The sequence below is a fragment of the Bison bison genome, unplaced genomic scaffold (assembly GCF_000754665.1).
Source record: "Bison bison bison isolate TAMUID 2011002044 unplaced genomic scaffold, Bison_UMD1.0 scf7180017864100, whole genome shotgun sequence".
In the NCBI taxonomy this organism is placed as follows: Eukaryota; Metazoa; Chordata; class Mammalia; order Artiodactyla; family Bovidae; genus Bison; species Bison bison.
This window is the reverse complement of record NW_011494672.1, coordinates 555,814-573,911: the sequence shown is the minus strand read 5'-3', so window position 1 is coordinate 573,911 and position 18,098 is coordinate 555,814. Positions and strand designations below refer to the sequence as shown.

At 46.3% G+C, this 18,098-nt stretch overlaps 1 protein-coding gene across 2 annotated transcripts in view; it reads left to right on the top strand.

The window, feature by feature from the left end:
* Nucleotides 1-10,744, top strand: part of VIT (vitrin) — a 125,627-nt gene extending 114,883 nt beyond the window's left edge. For both annotated transcript variants that reach the window (XM_010838615.1, XM_010838614.1), the window contains 3 exons: nucleotides 2,194-2,420; nucleotides 4,853-5,366; nucleotides 8,711-10,744. In XM_010838615.1, coding sequence (XP_010836917.1) covers nucleotides 2,194-2,420; nucleotides 4,853-5,366; nucleotides 8,711-8,889 — 920 coding nt within the window. In that variant the 3' untranslated portion in view covers nucleotides 8,890-10,744. The remainder of the gene's footprint in view (nucleotides 1-2,193; nucleotides 2,421-4,852; nucleotides 5,367-8,710) is intronic.
* Nucleotides 10,745-18,098: the final 7,354 nt, after the last annotated feature.

Below are 18,098 nucleotides of genomic sequence, written 5' to 3'. Positions count from 1 at the left end.
GGGATTTGATTTAGGTCATACCTGAATACTCTAGTGGTTTTCCCTACTTTCTTCAGTTAAGTTTGAATTTGGCAATAAGGAGTTCGTGATCTGAGCCACAGTCAGCTCCAGGTCTTGTTTTTGCTGCCTGTAATGAGCTTCTCCATCTTTGGCTGCAAAGAATATAATCAATCTGATTTCAGTGTTGGCCATCTGCTGATGTCCATGTGTAGAGTCTTCTCTTGTGTTGTTGGAAGAGGGTGTTTGCTATGACCAGTGCATTCTCTTGGCAAAACTCTATTAGCCTTTGCCCTGCTTTATTCTGTACTCTAAAGCCAAATTTGCCCATTACTCCAGGTATTTCTTGACTTCCTACTTTTGCATTCCAGTCCCCTATAATGAAAAGGACATCTTTTTTGGGCGTTAGTTCTAAAAGGTCTTGTAGGTCTTCATAGAACCATTCGACTTCAGCTTCTTCAGCATTAGTGGTCGGGGCATAGACTTGCATTACTGTGATATTGAATGGTTTGCCTCGGAAACGAACAGAGATCATTCTGTCATTTTTGAGATTGCAACCAAGTACTACATTTTAGACTCTTGTTGACTATGATGGCTACTCCATTTCTTCTAAGGGATTCCTGCCCACAGTAGTAGCTATAATAGTCATCTGAGTTAAATTCCCCCATTCCAGTCCATCTTAGTTCACTGATTGCTAGAATGTCGATGTTCACTCTTACCATCTCCTGTTTGACCACTTCCAATTTGCCTTGATTTGTGAATATAACATTCCAGGTTCCTATGCAATATGGCTCTTTACAGCATCGGACCCTGCTTCTATCACCAGTCACATCCACAATCGGGTATTATTTTTGCTTTGGCTCTAGATACAAAATACTGTGTATAAATTCCAGGGATTTGTGGATACTCACCCCCAGTGCCCAAGGGTCCACAGAGGCCAGGTTAAGAGCCCTCCCTTTGGGGCTATCAGTCATCCCAGTTTCCCCAAGGGCATATGGGACTTTCAGTGCTAAACCTGGGAAAGTCCCAGAAAACTGGTATAGTTTCTCACCCTCCTTGATTCCAAAACTCTCCTGAGGCCCTAGACAAATGTGAAGTATATGCTTGAGAAAGGTATGCTGGGAAGCTACGTCATCCCTCCCAACTGCTGCTCTCAGTTGAGGCAGGCTGTCATCATGGAAACCTAGGCCCAGCAGTCTGGAGTGACCTATCCAGGCCCACATGGCCAGTAGAAAGCGCAGTCAGGTAGAACACATCTCTCAGTTCTTAGTGGGTGTGGTGCCTTCCAGGCCAGCCAGACCTGTGCCTCTAGCGGAAATAACACAAGATTCCATTGAATCCAGAATACACCCTTCCACACCTGGAGCGTCGGGCTCACCGCAAGCCCTCAAAGTCCAAGGAGAAGGCTACCGCACACTTTTGGAAATGGCTCAGGGGCTTAATGAGGTCAGCTCCAGCACCCAGGCAGAGAACGGACACTATTGTTCCCATGAAAAGCTTTTCTCACCTGCGTGCTGGTCTCAAAAACTTTTTATTCTTTTTTAATTTTTAAAATTGAAGTATTGTTTATGTACAGTATTGTGTTAGGTTCAGGTGTACAGCAAAGTGATTCTTTTTTTCAGATTATTTTCCACTAGGGGTTATTACAAGATATTGAATATTGTTCTCTGTGTTTTACAGTAAATCTTTGGTGTTATCTGTTTTATGTATAGTAATTTGCATCTGTTAACCCAGTACTCCTAATTTATTCCCCCCCATTTCTTCCTTGGTAACCATGTGTTTGTTTTCTATGAGTCTGTTTCTATTTTGTATATACAGTCACTTATACTAATTTTCAGATTCCACATATGTGTTATCAAAGAATATTTGTCTTTCTCTGTCAGACTTACTTCACTTAGTATGATAATTTCTAAGTCCCTCCATGTTATTGCAAATGGTATAAAACCTTTTTAAAACAAGAGGAAATTAGAAGTTGAAGCTCAAAATGAAGCTGGGGAGGGAAATGGCTAGTGCTATAGGTTCCATAATATTGTGAATGTACTTAATACCACTGAACTGTACACCCAAAGCTAGTTAACATGATTAAAAAAAGAAAACAAGCCAACAAGGGAGGGAATGGATATTTTTCTGCACCTCTTTATGCTGCTCTCATCTGTTCCATAATCACTCCAAGCAAGAGTTTTCTTTTCCTTCCAGGCCGGGCCATCTCCTTTGTGACCAAGAACTTCTTTTCCAAATTTAATGGAAACAGAGGTGGTGCCCCCAACGTGGCCGTGGTGATGGTGGACGGCTGGCCCACGGACAAGGTGGAGGAGGCCTCAAGGTTGGCGAGAGAGTCAGGCGTCAACATTTTCTTCATCACCATTGAAGGTGCCTCTGAAAATGAGAAGCAGTACATGCTGGAGCCCAACTTTGCAAACAAGGTACGTTTGCCAACAAGGTACGTTTGCCAACAAGGTATGCCTTCTACGTAAGGTATGCAAGTGGGAAACCCACCCAATAAAAGAACGCCCCACACTTCACACAGCTGTAGCAGCCATCCAGGCTGTGTCTCCTGTGTTTTTCAAATGTATGTTAAGCTCATTTCTAGGCAGGAGGGCCTCCAGGGAGAGACTGGTGAGTCTGGAACCTGGAGTTACCCTCTCAAAGCAACACCCAACAACCCACCACGTACCTGGTGAACTGAGGTCTGGCATCAGCACCTTGGGAGGAGCAGAGTCCCCAAAGCCTCACATCAGAGGCTCCCCTGAGTGCCTCTCATAGCCCCAAGGGACCTCAAACTGGGCAGCCCAGCAAGTCTTCACATGAGCACACACATGGGCGCACATGTACCACAAGTCAACTAATCTGATAGACAAGACAAGGAAAGGTACTAAACCACATCAGGGAGCGCAGGCTTTCAAACTCAGCTGCCCCTGAGTTCCGCAGAGATGCCCAACAGGACACGGAGGCAGGACAGGTGGGAATCTAGGCCTATTCCCCCAGTGCAGCTCACTTTGTGTATGCTTTATACGGTAGACCCCACATAAACCTTTCTCCAGAGACAGGACCCCAGGTTTAAAAAGGAAAGGAGGAGGACAGGAGGGGGGATGCCCCCAGTGTTAGCAGCCTGTCTCCAGATCTACTGGGGCTCAGCTCCCTGCACAGATCCTGCACTTCGTCATCATTCTCGTCTCCCTTAACCTCTAGGACACAGTGTGGTTCTTACTTCACTTGCTCCCTCCTCTTTTCTGTCTTGTACCCGAAGCATAGACTTCCTTGGCTCTCTCCTCTGTGCTCACTAGTTTTTCTCCCTCCAGACCCTCTCCCAGGGCCACAGCTTCAGCCTTCACTCACAAGCAGTAACACATTGTCTCCCGCCGTGCTTTCTCTGGAGCTCAGTAGCCATCTGTTTCAAGCTGATAGACTAGTCTCCACCTGATGACCTGAAGAACCTTAAATCCTACACGCAACATGCCAAGTGCCTCATCTTTCCCACTCAAATTCCTTCTTCCTCCGGACTGTGCATTGGCCCCACAGCTGTCCCAGACACCCGGAGTTACGCCAGAACAACTTGTCAGCTCCCATGTCATGTAGCTCACATCTGCCCAGTCTTTCCCATGCCCAGTGCCACCTCCCCGGTTCAAGCGAGTATTGATACTTTACATGTCTTCTTTCTCCCTTCTGGATCTCCCCAGTTTAGATTTCACAATGCATCTCATGCTTTTTCCCAGTCCCACAGGGTCCTTGCTCCAAATCCTTCTCCATTCACTGTTACTCCTGAGGTTTTCTGGAGGGTGGTCTTAACCCAGCTCCCAGCTCCAGCCACCCAGTGTCCTGCCCATGCCAGCACCACATTCTCTCCTGTTATGACTCACTCAGACTGCCTGGTGGGGATCCTTGCCCCCCATCCATTGGCTAGAATTCAACTCAGCCTTGACACCCATCTCATATGGCACCTAAGCCATGGAAAGTTTTGTGAACCCCATTAGGTTTTTACAAACCAATTAAAGTACATTTCCCAGGACATTTTAAAGTCATTTCTTGTTTTCAAATAATGTTTTAATTATACACCTTCAGCAGCAGCCAGCAGGTCTGTGATTCTCTCTGTGACCTCTTGAGAGGCAATGGCAAGAGAAATGGTCACTTCCAGGAGCACACCAACCAGGTTGCTCAATGTGTATTTGCAGGCACCTTGAGTTTTTTCTGGAACATGCTTGGGCACAAGTAAATGTTCATTTGCCTGGAGGCAGGGTTGTCCAGGGGACAGAGCTGGGGTTCTGAGGGCAGAGAGATTTGAGTTGTGACCTCAAGGATGTCACTTCACAACTGGCCCTCAGTTTGTTCCTTCATGACAAGTGGGTTAGAATTCCACCCTGTAGGGTTAAGGTGGGCAGAGGGTGGGTAGTGAAATGATGTTAAGAACATCTAGTTGGGTGCCAGACACAGATGTGGAACCCGCTTCTTGCTGGATGCAGGTCTGCCCCCTAACCAGTTCTTAAGCTTCCTCTCCTGTGTGCCTTTTGTTTTCCCAATCAGAACAAAAGCTTTCTTTAATCCTCATGGGTTGGTGCCCACCAATGCCAGCCTTATGGCTAGCTGCCAGTACAAACCAAGGGGCCTGGAGGGGCATAAATATGAAGCTTAAACCAGAAATTCCCCTCTCCCGGTGGATTTGCTTGACTGATGGTTCTCCATGAAAGCAGAGACCTGGCTGAGGGTGGGGGAATGGGTCAGAGATAACCAGAGGGGCCTCTGCCCTGAGAGCACCTGACTGGGTGAACCGAGATGGACAGAGGCCTTAGGTGGCCAGTCATGGTGATCCATTGGAGGTTGAGACCCCTGACCTGGCGGGTGGCCTGCCCCTGTCTTCCAGGCTGTGTGCAGAACCAACGGCTTCTACTCGCTCACCGTGCAGAACTGGTTCAGCCTCCACAAGACTGTGCAGCCGCTGGTGAAGCGGGTCTGTGACACCGACCGACTGGCCTGCAGCAAGACCTGCTTAAACTCGGCCGACATCGGCTTCGTCATCGACGGCTCCAGCAGTGTGGGGACCAGCAACTTCCGCACTGTCCTCCAGTTTGTGGCCAACCTCAGCAGGGAGTTTGAGATTTCAGACACGGACACGCGGATTGGGGCCATGCAATACACCTACGAGCAGCGGCTGGAGTTTGGGTTCGATGAGTACAGCACCAAATCTGATGTCCTCAATGCCATCAAGAGGGTGGGCTACTGGAGCGGAGGGACCAGCACAGGAGCTGCCATCCACTATGCCCTGGAGCAGCTCTTCAAGAAGTCCAAGCCCAACAAGAGGAAGCTAATGATACTCATCACCGACGGGAGGTCCTATGACGACATCCGGATACCGGCCATGCTCGCCCATCACAAGGGTAAGTGAGCTGCTCTTGCTGACCAGTCTGGGGCTGAGCAGACCTCTGGGCCTTGATGGGTTGTTTCTCTGGGCACCGGTTTTGTCTAAACCTAATAAAATGTTCACAACCCTAGGGCATTAGGGTGTAGTTCAACACCACAGGGCCCTCTGGGTAGTGAAGAAGGGTCAGGCAAGGACACGAGGGTAGTTTCCACAGCATCAAGGCCTGCGGACGCTACCCCTCTTCTTTATGTCCCACACTCACCGACACGTGATGCATTAAAGAGGAATTTGACTCCTCACTCTAATCTCCCTTGAAGACCACAAAATTGTGTTAGAAACTTGAAGAAAATGGATGTTTTAAAACAGAAGTATAATACTATCATATAAGCAATTGCTAACCAGATAGTGGAGGTTTTGGTGGGGGAGACCTCAAAGAAATTTTCATTCAAAATATTTAAAGAGATATTTCCATATGAAATTTGAAAGAGGACAACAGGAAGTTTAAAACCATGAAAAATGAGCAAAACATTTTTTTGTAAGTGTTCAAAAAATCAGTCATATGTAATGCCTTTTGGACAAAATCTATATATAATCCTTGTTTAGAAAAGTGCCGTAAAATACAAGGACAATACAAACAACCTGAGAAAACCCCTAGTGACAGTAATATTAGTAATGACAATAAAAGTAAACGGAGTCATCAGTGAACCAAAAACCTGCGGTAAGTACTGGTGAACAAGGCTTACCTATTGTGGGGGAAGTTTTCGTGTGTGTGTATGCACTAAGTCTCTGCCTCCATTTAATTTGAGTTTGTTTGCAGGATTTCCCATATTCTTTAAAGCTGCTTTTAATCCTTTCTGAAACAAGGAGGGATATAAAAATAAGCCTTCAGGAACCAATATTTCTGGCCTCTGGAAAAGTAACCAGACACCAGGTTCAGACAGTCTTCCCAGTGATTTGCCCCGTAGGGAGCACTCATAACGGTGGGATGGCAGGTGGTCCACATGCCAGCAGTCACAAGGCCCTGTGGGCTCCTGTCAGCAGAGTAAGGATGGTTTATGGTTCAGAAGCAAACTGCCCAAAGTTCCAAAGTAAGTGGGCAGAGCCAGGTGGGGCAACTCTGGGTGACAAGCCCAAGAGCGTCCATCCCCAGCTTGTGTTCAGCTCCTCTTACTCATTTTTCTCGATGCCTCTCCTTAAGCCTCACCCAGAGGGTATCCTTGACCCACTGGTCGGGAGAAAGTGAAGACCTAGGATGATGTCCCAGGCACTGTCAGGGCTATCATGTTCTGGGTATCTTTAAACAACAAGGGCCAACAGATGCAAGTGACATGGAAGCCATGAGCACTGGGGTGTCCCCGAGGGTGTCCAAGCCAAGGCTGGGGGACCATCTATCAGAATTGCCAGTAGAAAGACCTCTACCGTAAGGTTGGACTGCAGGATGTGAAAAGCTAAATCTCTAATATTGGTCTTGTTGTCTTTACTTGGGCCGGGGGTGGGAGAGGGCAGCCCTTCCATCTGTGAATAGAAACGAGATCTTAGTGGGTCTAAGCCCTGTTCTGCAGCTAAACTCTTCCTGTGACCACTTGGCAGCATTTTTAAAGCCCAACCCTGACTTTTCCCAATGTGGATAATGTTCAGAGAAAAGACACTGGAAAGGTGAGAAAAGGACCTGGCAGCTTAATGAGCCACAATAGGAGAAGAGCTTAGCCCAAAACCACCTGTGGTGTGGACGGCGCTCCCATCAGCAGGAAAGGGAACCCGGAAGATGCTAGAGAAAGCCATGGCCCTGCGGGTGGTGGGGAGGCGGGGGATTGGAGCCTGGGCAGAAGCCCCTCCCCAGGCTCTGCCCGCCATCTCATGGCCATCTTGCTTATCTCACCCTGGTCAGCCTGGAGTGGGCATGGGAATAGGTCAGCACCTGCCCCAGTCAAGAAGCACACTCTGGGCAGTCTGCCGCCCCACTAAGGACAGATGCCTGCTCTCTGAATTCCTCTTCTCCCTGAGGCATCTCAGTCCATGGTTACAGCCCAAACCCTTTAATCCTACTATGTTCATTCCCCTTTGTATCTAGACACGCTCCAGTCCCTCCCTTCTTAAAGAGGGAAATAATTCCCTTTGACCCCATGTTCTGGCTCATTACCACCTGCCTCCTCTTTATCTTCATTTCTCTTTCAATCTCAGCTCACAGCAATTCACTTGGTTTCTTTGGCTTTGACTCCCTGGACACTTCTCTCTACAAGCTACGGCATCTTATGTTTCTTCTGAATTCAGTGGATACCTTTTCCCTTTCATCTCCAGTGATCCCCCTGCAGCAGTCAGCACTGTTAGCTCCTTCTTTATCTGTAAACACTTAACTTTTCTGTGGTGATGGAGCAGATGCTGGGTCGCCAGCTCTCCAGGTCCTTGTGCATGTTTTCCTGCTCTGGAAATCCTCACTGTTGGAGCCTATGGCTTATAAAGTCACCCTCAAGCCAAAAGTGATTCAGCTCCACTGGTTTGGTTTTGTTTTTTGGCCAAGGTTTGCAGCAAAGAGAGGGCTTATCCACAAGGCAGGCAGGAGAACCAGTCACAAGTTTACCTCCCCAAAGGCAAGGGGCTCAGGGCTTTACAGGATAGCAAAGGAGTGGGGCATCTGAGTGGTGGGGAGGAAAAGATATGGAATTGTTCTGTGCAGGCAGAACTAAGCTACAGGCCTCTGCATGTGTTCTAAAGGCCACTAAGTGGGCATTCACGCATGCCAGGTTGGGGGGTCAGTGGTCCTATCCAGTCTTAACCAGCTCAGCTGAACTAGACACAGCTGAGTCTCAGCTCAGCTGATTCCAAGTTTCTGGAGAACAACTCAGGCAAACATCTTATTGTTGTGGCTACGAGCCACTTGCAGGACATGCAAGTCTTAAAACAATCTTGATTAGTGAAGGCAGGTGGATTTGACTACCCGTCATTTCACTTACATTTAAAAGATCTTGAACTGGTTTTTGAGGCGGTGAAGACTCAGTTTTGCGTGACTCTACACACAGAGCAGGTGTGTGGCATGGGGTATAATCTGCAGGGCACCCAAGTTTCGCTTGTCCCAGATATCATTCCCTTGCTGTTCCTCATGAAATTCTTATCATGGATTGACTCCATTCTTCTGTTTTGTTGTTGTTGTTTTCTCCAAAGGATGGTAAACCCCTGTGAGAGAACAACTATATCAGTTTCACTGCTGCTGGCATGCAGCACATGTTCATGCTTTGGGCACATTTCTGATTTTGGATTTGGTTGCATTCAAGCACAATGGCCAACAGAGTGGCAGGAAGGCGAGGGTGGATGGCCACACCTTTCCGTGGGGACATTCACTTCATCCACCTTTTGTCCCCACAGGCGTGATCACCTACGCCATAGGTGTGGCGTGGGCTGCCCAGGATGAGCTGGACATCGTCGCCACTCACCCTGCCAGGGACCACGCCTTCTTCGTGGACGAATTTGACAACCTCTACAAAGTGGTCCCCAAGGTCATTCAGAACATCTGCACAGAGTTCAACTCACAGCCTCGGAACTGAGTTCAGAGCAGGCCAAGCACCAGCAAAAGCTGCTCTCCCGACTGGCTCTGGGATGACCCCCAACACTTTTCGGGGCACGTGTGGGACAGCCAGGAAGGCAGGGCTTGCAAACCACGTCTTGTTATTTTTCTTTGCCAGGGTGGTTTTTCACACTTGGAGTTAGAAAGATGATCATTAATTTGTAGGATGAGCCAAAAAGATACCTTGCTTTGGGAATGCTGGGCATTTTACATTTTGAGAATTGTTTTTAAAATAAATATTGAGACTAGAACAAAGCACTTACAACAGGCTTACCTAGAGCTTTTGTGAGATTTTTAACATCTTTATCTCCAGTCAGAAATCTGTTAACTCTCCACAAGTTTCATTTTTGTCACAACAATATAGGAGTCGGTTATTAAATGTTTGAAAGGATTTCATGCAATCACTCTGTGTTCTGGGCAGTGGTCACAGGGTTGTGGCAGGGCCACCCCCAATCATGCCCCAGAGCACCTGCCCTGCGCCCTCCCTGGCTCGAGGTGACAGCGCGCCCATGTGGGTGCAGGGACAGTGTGGCACAGCACAGCTGCCCCTGGTTTACCTTCGTCTTCTCAACTGTGGGAATCACTGTGTTCCTGCAGTATATGGAGTAGTTGGGGAATGGCCCTGGAGGACCACACTCATTTGGCTTCTTTTTTTTCCCGTATTCTTTTTTTTATTGGAGTATACTTGCTTTACAATGCTGTGTTGGTTTCTGCTGTACAACGAAGTGAATCTGCTATATGTATACATAAACCCCCTCCATCTTGAGCCTCCCACCCTTCAAGTGACCTGGCTTTGGAAGCAGGGCATCAGGCTGGTATGGCCGCTCTCAGCCCAAGCTGCTTGTTAGAATCATTTTAGAGTAAAACGCTCATTCCCAGGTCCCATCCCAATCTATGAAAGCTGAGTCTTTGGGACGAAAGCCGGATCACTGACAGGTCTGACGAGCTCTCTGATGATACTGAGGATGTGCTGCCAGGATGGAGAACTAGGAGCTGCCTCGGAGGGTCAGTGTTAGAGCTGTTACCTGGGAGAGTCCCTGTTTATATGCCTGCTGTTCTGGGTCCCATTTAGTTTAACATTCATCTTGGATATTTCATATGTTAACTAGATACTACTATTAATAATTCCATTCAAATAAGCTGGCCTGGGTTTGACTGAACCCCACTTTTTACTTCCAAGACTTATTCATTACGATATGAAATTACATATGCGATAGGGAGCATTCAGAAGCATTCTAAATAGCTATACCCTACTTGACAAGTTATATTCTGTAAAAATGTATTTTGGAGAATGGTACTCTGAATATAGGCCAAAAGATAGTACCTGTATTAATACTTGGGGCAAAATATTTATGTAAGAAATTTTGAATCAGAAATAGTATCCATTTAATAGAATTTGTGCAGAATTTACCAATCTCTTGATACCTGAGGGGTTATTGGCAATTAAAAATGTTGTGGTCTACTGAGAAAGGTGTCAATGATTTCAAATTTATTAACCATAAATTTTACTTCAAAAGCAATTGCAAACAGGTTTGTTCAAAAACTTCAAATATGACAACTAGCTTCAAAAAGGAAATTCTTCATTAAGATACCAGTGCCAGATTTAGCTAGGAAACTAATTACAGGACATAAGTACTAGGGGCGATTATTCTGCCTATTATTTTGAATGTGCAGGTAATTGATATAAAGTTTTTTTCAATGTTGCTTCAATGTACACAAGTTAATTTTTTTAAGAGAAGTCTTACTTTGGAAAACAGATTTGGAATATAATTATTTTACAGAGGCTTTAATATGAAAACCAATTTGTCATCAATAAGTAAATATTTCCAAAAATGATATAACTTAATTATTTTGGTGTTCTCTTTCATTTACTGTACCAGTTTGAAAAATAAGTTATATGGTCACCCTACCTATGCTGCTGCTGCTGCTGCTAAGTCACCTCAGTCGTGTCCAACTCTGTGCGACCCCATAGACGGCAGCCCACCAGGCTCCTCCGTCCATGGGATTCTCCAGGCAAGAGTACTGGAGTGGGGTGCCATCACCCTACCTATAGGTATCATAATTTTGAAGATAAAAGAAACCTCTTCAGACAGGTCCATTGTTGATATGTTGTCACATACTTGAGTATATGCTGTGTGGACCACCAGAAGTGAGGCTGTTGAGGCCCTCAGAGATCACAGGGTTGTTAGAATTGTCCATGTGGATGTTCAAGTCTCAAGAGATGGTGACGGGTCAGGATGGAGAGCCAAGCTCACATGTGCCCAGGGAGGGCAGAGGAGCCCAGGAGGTTGGGAGAGAACCACAGTGACAAGGCAGGAGGGCTGAGGCCAGATTCAAGGGGGCTGGGAGCAGACCTGTCCTGACTCCAGGCCTGAGACATGTGGGGTGAGACAGCACAAGTAGCCTTGTCTCAGGAGTTGGAGGAAGAGAACCAGACTTCAGGTAAGAGCAGGCAAGAAGGCCTGGGGGCCTCTTGGCAGCCAAGAGGAGTGGGGAGGCTGTGGTGTTGTTGGGGCTGGGTCAGGTCTGGGTTTGCACAGATCCGGTGGAGACAAGCGTCCTGGTGGTGATGGGTGCCATGTGAGACTTGCATTTAAAAGCCTCTTTACTCAACCTAATCTGTGCCCGACACCACTGGGCCAGCACTGAAATCTTAACACCAGAAACAGAACTTTGGAGACAATCTACATCAAACCCTTCAATGACACACACACACAAAAAAAAGAAACCCAGGCTTTAAGAGCATTGTGCAGATATAAAAGGACAGAACCAGAATTCAGATTTCTTATCTTCCAAATTCCTGATTCACTTGACTGCCTTCTGGAGGCTCAAAACCCCACCCCCTCTTCCATGCCCATCCCACAAACACACCTGCTTCTGCACACTTGGGGCCTCTGGTCCAGCCTTTGTGGAGTGCTCTGGGTCCTGCAGACACGAGCCAGTCTCCTAAATCAACTCGATCGTTCATTCAGAGGTCTCAGCAGAGAACTTCTGTGCCCTTTCTCCTCCAAATCAACCAAAACAAGTGGAAGTGTCTGGGCAGCCTCTCTGGATGTAGCGATGTCTAACCTCTACTCAACTGGCCCACCTGTTGGGAGTTAAGGGTCTTTGAGGTTTCTTGGTCATACGTTTTGCAACAAGGCTCTGCTAAAAATTTTCAAACAAATTGACAAGGTTCAGATATTTTTTGTTTCTCTGGGCTCTTTAATCCCTTTGATCAGGACAAAACCTCCATGAAGCAAGTTTCCCAGCATAATCTCAGGGGGACCGGCATGGTTTTATAAACAAGATGATGCTTCCGTGGTCAAGGATTTTCCAGCCTGAAAGAGGAATTTCCAGAAAATAATGTTATTTTTCAGTCACAATCCTAAGAAAAGTTCTCCCCCTGGTTACCAATATGTAAATGTAGTAAGTAGGAAATATGCTTGAAATGAATTCAATTACTTTAGAAAGAGATATTTATTTAACTAATGGCTTTGAAGAATTCACAGTCCAGTGAGAAACCCCACGGAAATGAACAATTAAAATGATAAAATTAATATCATGGGATTATGCACAAAGTGCATGACTGGTGATTGCAAACAACCTCCTGAGAGAAATAATCGTGAAGTGTTTAATAATTAGTGTGTGCTGCATGCTGGGCACTGTTCTAAGGACTTCACATGTATTAACTCACCCATCCCTATGATTTATGGCAAGAAGTACTATTATTCTTCTCACTTTACAGATCATGTAGCTGAAATATGAAGATGTCAAGTAACTTGCCCAAGGTCATAGGGCTGGGAGAGGCAGATCTGGGAATTAAACCCAAATGGCTGCATAGGGGGTTCTCTAGTAAGCTTGAGAATTTAAAATTTATGTATAATTATGCTAAGTGTGTGCTCAGGATCTCTTAAATGTACAAAGTGAGGAGTCTGTTAAACATCCAGTGCAAACTATACTTCCCCCCATCACTCCTCCTGCTTCTCTGGATAGCCACCTGCTTTCACTTAAGCTAGGTGATTATAATCTACAGTCCATAGTCCCTGTAGCTCCCTGAACACACTGGGCTTCCCATCCTTTAATAAACTCCTAGCCATCCTTCAAGTCTCAGTCCAAATGCCATCTCCTCTTTGGAGCCTTCCCTGACTTGCCCAGGTAGACTTGGGCTCTCTGGATACACAGTCCCGACCCACCTGTTTTCCAGTGACCTCCTTGTCCCTTTTCCTTAGGGGACACAATTCACACATACATCATCAAGGACATGGAATACAGGGGATGAGAACTCTGAATCTAAGTCACCTGAGAGTTCTAACCCCTAATACAATAACATTGGTAGAACGGGAGGCAGAGATTTTTCAGAAAGAAATGGGATATGGTGGCAAGAGAGAGGATCTACTTCCATGCAGGCTCAGCACTCTTTTGAACCCTTCTTAGGTTCGTTACTGTCTGTTACAATCACTGCCTTTCTAGGGTATCTACTCACAGGGAAACTTTCCTCACCTTACACTCTTATTTTTCCCACAGAAATGAAAATCCCACTTTCTGTTTACCTTCCTGAGTTTCATTCAGTAAATGTGTTTTAAGCACCTATTATGTGTCGGGCATTGTGACAGCCACTGGGATACAAAGATTAATAAGACCTGGTCCCTGTCTGAGATGCTTAGGGAGGTGAGGAGGCTTGGAACAGTGTGAAATACAGAGAAACAGCCTGAAACTTGAGGCCGAGGCAGGGGTGTCGGGAAAAAGGCTGGAGGGAGAGGCAGGGGCCAGGTCAGAGCCAGGGGGCTGTGTTGGTTCAAGTTCTCTCCGGTGCAAGTAACAGAAACTCAACTTACAGTAGCCCAAGCAAAGAGGGGATTTGGGGAAGGAAAATGGAAGAACTCAGGAACTCCAAGGTCAGGCAGACAGCAGAGTCTCAGAAAGGAGAGGGAGGACAAGAGAAGGACTGGAAAATCAGGTAGTCCTTTCACTCTCCTCTAGGACGAGCTTCATCTGGAAATTGTTGAACAGCCCTGCAGGTTGGGAACTGAGTGGCGCTGTCCACACGTTAAGGACGGACCTCTCGATGCAGCCCCCTTCAGCAGGGCCCCCCAGCACCCCAAGCTGACACAGCAGGCTGCGGAGGAGCATTCACATCGTTTTGTCCGATCACCTTACAGTTAGTAAACTTTCGAGGTTCCTTGATTGTCTTGAATGCTTACAAATGAATGCCCACGAGTTCTTGAGTTTGGAAAACCAAATGCACGCTGAGTAATAGTCTTCCAGTTCTGTAGTCTCCCTCTGTTTTGCTTAGAAGTTTTATCCAAGAAAACCCATAACTGTCAAAGACTCCTTTTCACGTCTCTTGGCCTCAATGCCTACAAAATATTACTTGTTTATAGGCCATTAGCCATTGAAAACTGTTCAGATCATCAGGGAAGCCGAACTGCTGCCTCTGGGATCCACCTCTATTCTTAGTGCGAAGATGTAATTGAGGAGAAAAGTACTCTTTAAATAACCATCTACATGGCAAACAAGATTGAAAGATTGCAATTTCAATGAAGGCTTTGCTTTTTTTCTTTCTCTCTCTCTTTTTTTTAATGTTCTGTAATTGAAAAATACTGAGCTTAACTTTATCCCTGCCATTCCTCTCACACTAACTGGGCCCACAGGCAATAAGCTGCCCAAGTAAGCAAATACTATACTTGGCTTGGCAGCTGAGACTTTCATATAAAAAATACAATTCCAGCTGAATAGCTCCTTTCTGAGACTCCTCTAGTTTCACACTTGGTTGAGGTGAGCAGGGTGTATTCAGGTTAATGGCAAATCGGAATCTGGGTTCTCAACAAAGAGCCTTTACATGACTGCCCAGGGCACAGAAACTGCAAGACTCTGGAAGCCATGGAAACTGTGCAAACATCAAAACAAGACCCGAAGTCAATTTAATTGTTGTTGGTCTGACATTCCCAAGGCATCTGTAAACCTGTATCTTGATATTATGATAGCGATTTTTTTTTTCCAATTATCCTAATACTCTACAAGTTCTCCTTGAAATCATAGTGAAAGGGAGTTTCTTTTCAATCTCAGTAGGGAGGTTGTGTGGCATTTGAAAGCCAAAGAGGGAACAGGGACAAGTTGAAGGTTACAAACCGCTATGGAAATGACTGTCTAAGATACGCACCAAGCAAAATAAATGAGCAGACACAGTTTTCTAAATGGCAAAGTGGCAGTGTAATTGGTTTTCTCCTAAGAGAATACCTTCATTGAACAGGGGACAAGGCAGTGTGGAAACTCCAGGGGATCTTTCCAGCTCCTCTGACCTAAATGCAAGGCCTGGAACACCCACATGCCTGCTCTTACCTACAGAGAGAAGGCATTCTCCCAAAGTGGAAAACCAACCCTTTCATCCCGGAGTCGCTCTAATCCTGGACAGTTAGCAGAGATCTCTGGAAACAAAATACCAGTGGAGCCATGGCAGCCTCAGTGGAGAGCTGCCCACAGGGGAGCCGGCAAGACATTGGCAAGGCCACAGGCTTGTTCGTGAGCAGATCTGGGGCATCCGACAGAGACCTTTCCCTGCCTCCACCCAGATACTTGGTCCTGCAGTTTATCAGGGAGGACCAGCCAACACCCCTGGGGAATTATCGTGACAGGGCTTCGTTTGCACTCAGGCTGAGGAGGCCTAGAGAAATTCAGTGACGAGGTTAAAATCAATCCTAGACATCAGTTATGCAGTCCCAATGTTCCGTGAAAGGTGCTGGAAGTTGTGTGTCACTGAGAACACACACAACTCTATTTTCTACTCTGCAGCCTCAAATCCAAGATCTCGGGAGACTGGATTGTTACTTGAAGTCCTAAGTTGCCTTTTGCCTATATGTCCCTTTTTGTGTTTCTCTGATTATTATGCAGGCAATTACACACCAGCTCAGATGATGTTAGTCCATCTGCTCACAGGTTCTTAAACACAGATTAAGTGGCAGGTACTACACATGCCCCAGGCAGCTGAGTGGGCAGTGTGGAGCCTCCCTCAAACTTTTCCTTTTAAAGAGAAGGTATTTGGTTAATGAACTGTTTTGATTTCAAGGGATTCTGGACATTTATTAAAACTAAGTATTTAAGAAGCAAGTGGCTCTAAGAAATTTTCTCTAACCAAACTCTGTATCTGGGGATAATCTCCTTAGGTGAAAGGCAGTAGGAAAAGGGCTGTGCCGGGCACCCTGGCGACCTTGCACACCTCCACACAGACCCCGTGGCCAGGCTCGGGTCAGGCTGCCCCACGTCTGGTTGCAATGCCCTGAGACCACCTTGGGAGTATAGCAAGGTGGGTAGTTTGTGAGGAGTTGTCACACCACTCTGTCCACCTCTCCATCATGTAGGAGGTGTTCACAAAACATTCTTTGCAGTCAAGGACGTTCCACCTTAGGGTGCAGCTGCAGCCTATAAAGTGGATTCACCGCCCCCTGGAATTGGTGGTGGTGGTTTAGTTGCTAAATCACATCCGACTCTTGTGACCCAACTCTGTGGACTGTAGCCTGCCAGGCTCCTCTGCCTATGGGATTCTGCCCAGGCAAGAATACTGGAGTGGGTTGCCATTCCCTTCTCTAGTGAATCTTCCTGATCCAGGAATCAAATCCATGTCTCCTGCACTGCAGGTGGTTTCTTTACCACTGAGCCACTGAGAGCTCCCCTGCAATGACTCACGTTGCCTGTCATCCAGGCCCTTTGGCTCTGATGCTGTCCTTGGGACAAGGGGGCTGACTGTGGAGTAAACCAACCTAATCCACTTGGGTCCTTTGTGTCCTTACCTGCCAAACCTATTGCCCCCTGGTCATGGCAGTGACCCCTGTTGTTTGGGACTGCCTGGCCACTTTACAGCATCTGCTTTTCCCCGATGCCCTGGGAAGCCCTCCCTACCATAGCACTGACCCCCATGAGACTTCTGAATGCCCCTCATCCCACACATCCACGGAAATGCCAAGTCATAACCCTGTCACCTGTCCCAGCTGTGATGACCTGCCAGTGATTGGGAAACTCTTTATTAAGGAGCAAACGGCAGAACAAAGAATCCCCTCTTTGGACCCATGCCACACCTGCACTGGCAGCCTTTGGGCTGGGGTAGTGCTTAGGTGTTGCCTGGGCAGATCAGGTAGGAGTCACTGCCTGAAGAACCCTATGCAGAAAAAGCCTGAGGTCAAGGCCATTAGAGAAAGCAATACTAAAAGCGACTCTTGCTGCGTGTCATGGGAGAGAAATGGGGCAGTGTGGGCTGCAGCAGCTGGGGTTCACCCTTCATAGTGGTTGAAGGAGCAAGGCTGCGCCTTGACAAAGCACACTTGGGGAACTAAAAGGGAGCTTTCTTAACTTTTCCTCCTGAATATAGCTTTGCCTATAAATTCTCGTCAGTAATCTATTTTCTGGAAAAAGTTAGGAATGGAGAAAATTAGTTTTACTTTAGTTTGACTCCTTTTCTAAGGAGGTTTCTAAATAAATCACCTGGAAACATTCAGATTATGAAGGTTTCTAAAAACAAGAGGTCTTTGTAATGTGTTGCTTTTGGTTAATAGGTCCAGAACTCTCCACAGTGAAGTTTCTCCCTGTGGGCCAGGCCCTATTTGCAGCTGCCCGAGGTTGGCAGGGTGGGGATGAGGAGGAAGGGAGTGGAGAAGCTGGCTGTCCTGAGGGTCTTTGTGCCTGGCACTATCTCTGAGGGACTTAATTGGAATAATAGATGTAAAGGCACCATTTTCAGAGGGAAAAATAGAGATGAGACTTGTCCCAGAGTCACACATCTGGATAAATGGCAGGTTTAAATCCAAGTTTTCTCAGGAAAAAAAAAAATGATTTAAGCAAATAGAGTATGATTTCAGTAAATGCAATAAAGTTATGCAGCAATATTTTGGGGGAAACAACAAATCATTTAAGGTTTGCTCCTCACAGAAGAAAACAGAAATAAGCCAGGGAATAAATTTAAGTGAAGCTATGAATTAAAGAAGCAAGCAAAGTGCAAAAGAGAATAAACCATGCTACCTTTCATGTAAGGAGTATGGAAGAAAAGAGAAAACTGTATGGAACAGAGCCCATGACTTACTCGTCTTTTTACATTCCGAGTACTCTCCAGTGATAATTTTGATCATCTGCTTGATGGTGCTGTTTTTAGAAGCTAAATGATTAAATATTGATTTGACTGAAAAACATTACTTCATTGGCTTGGGATAGTCATCATGACCT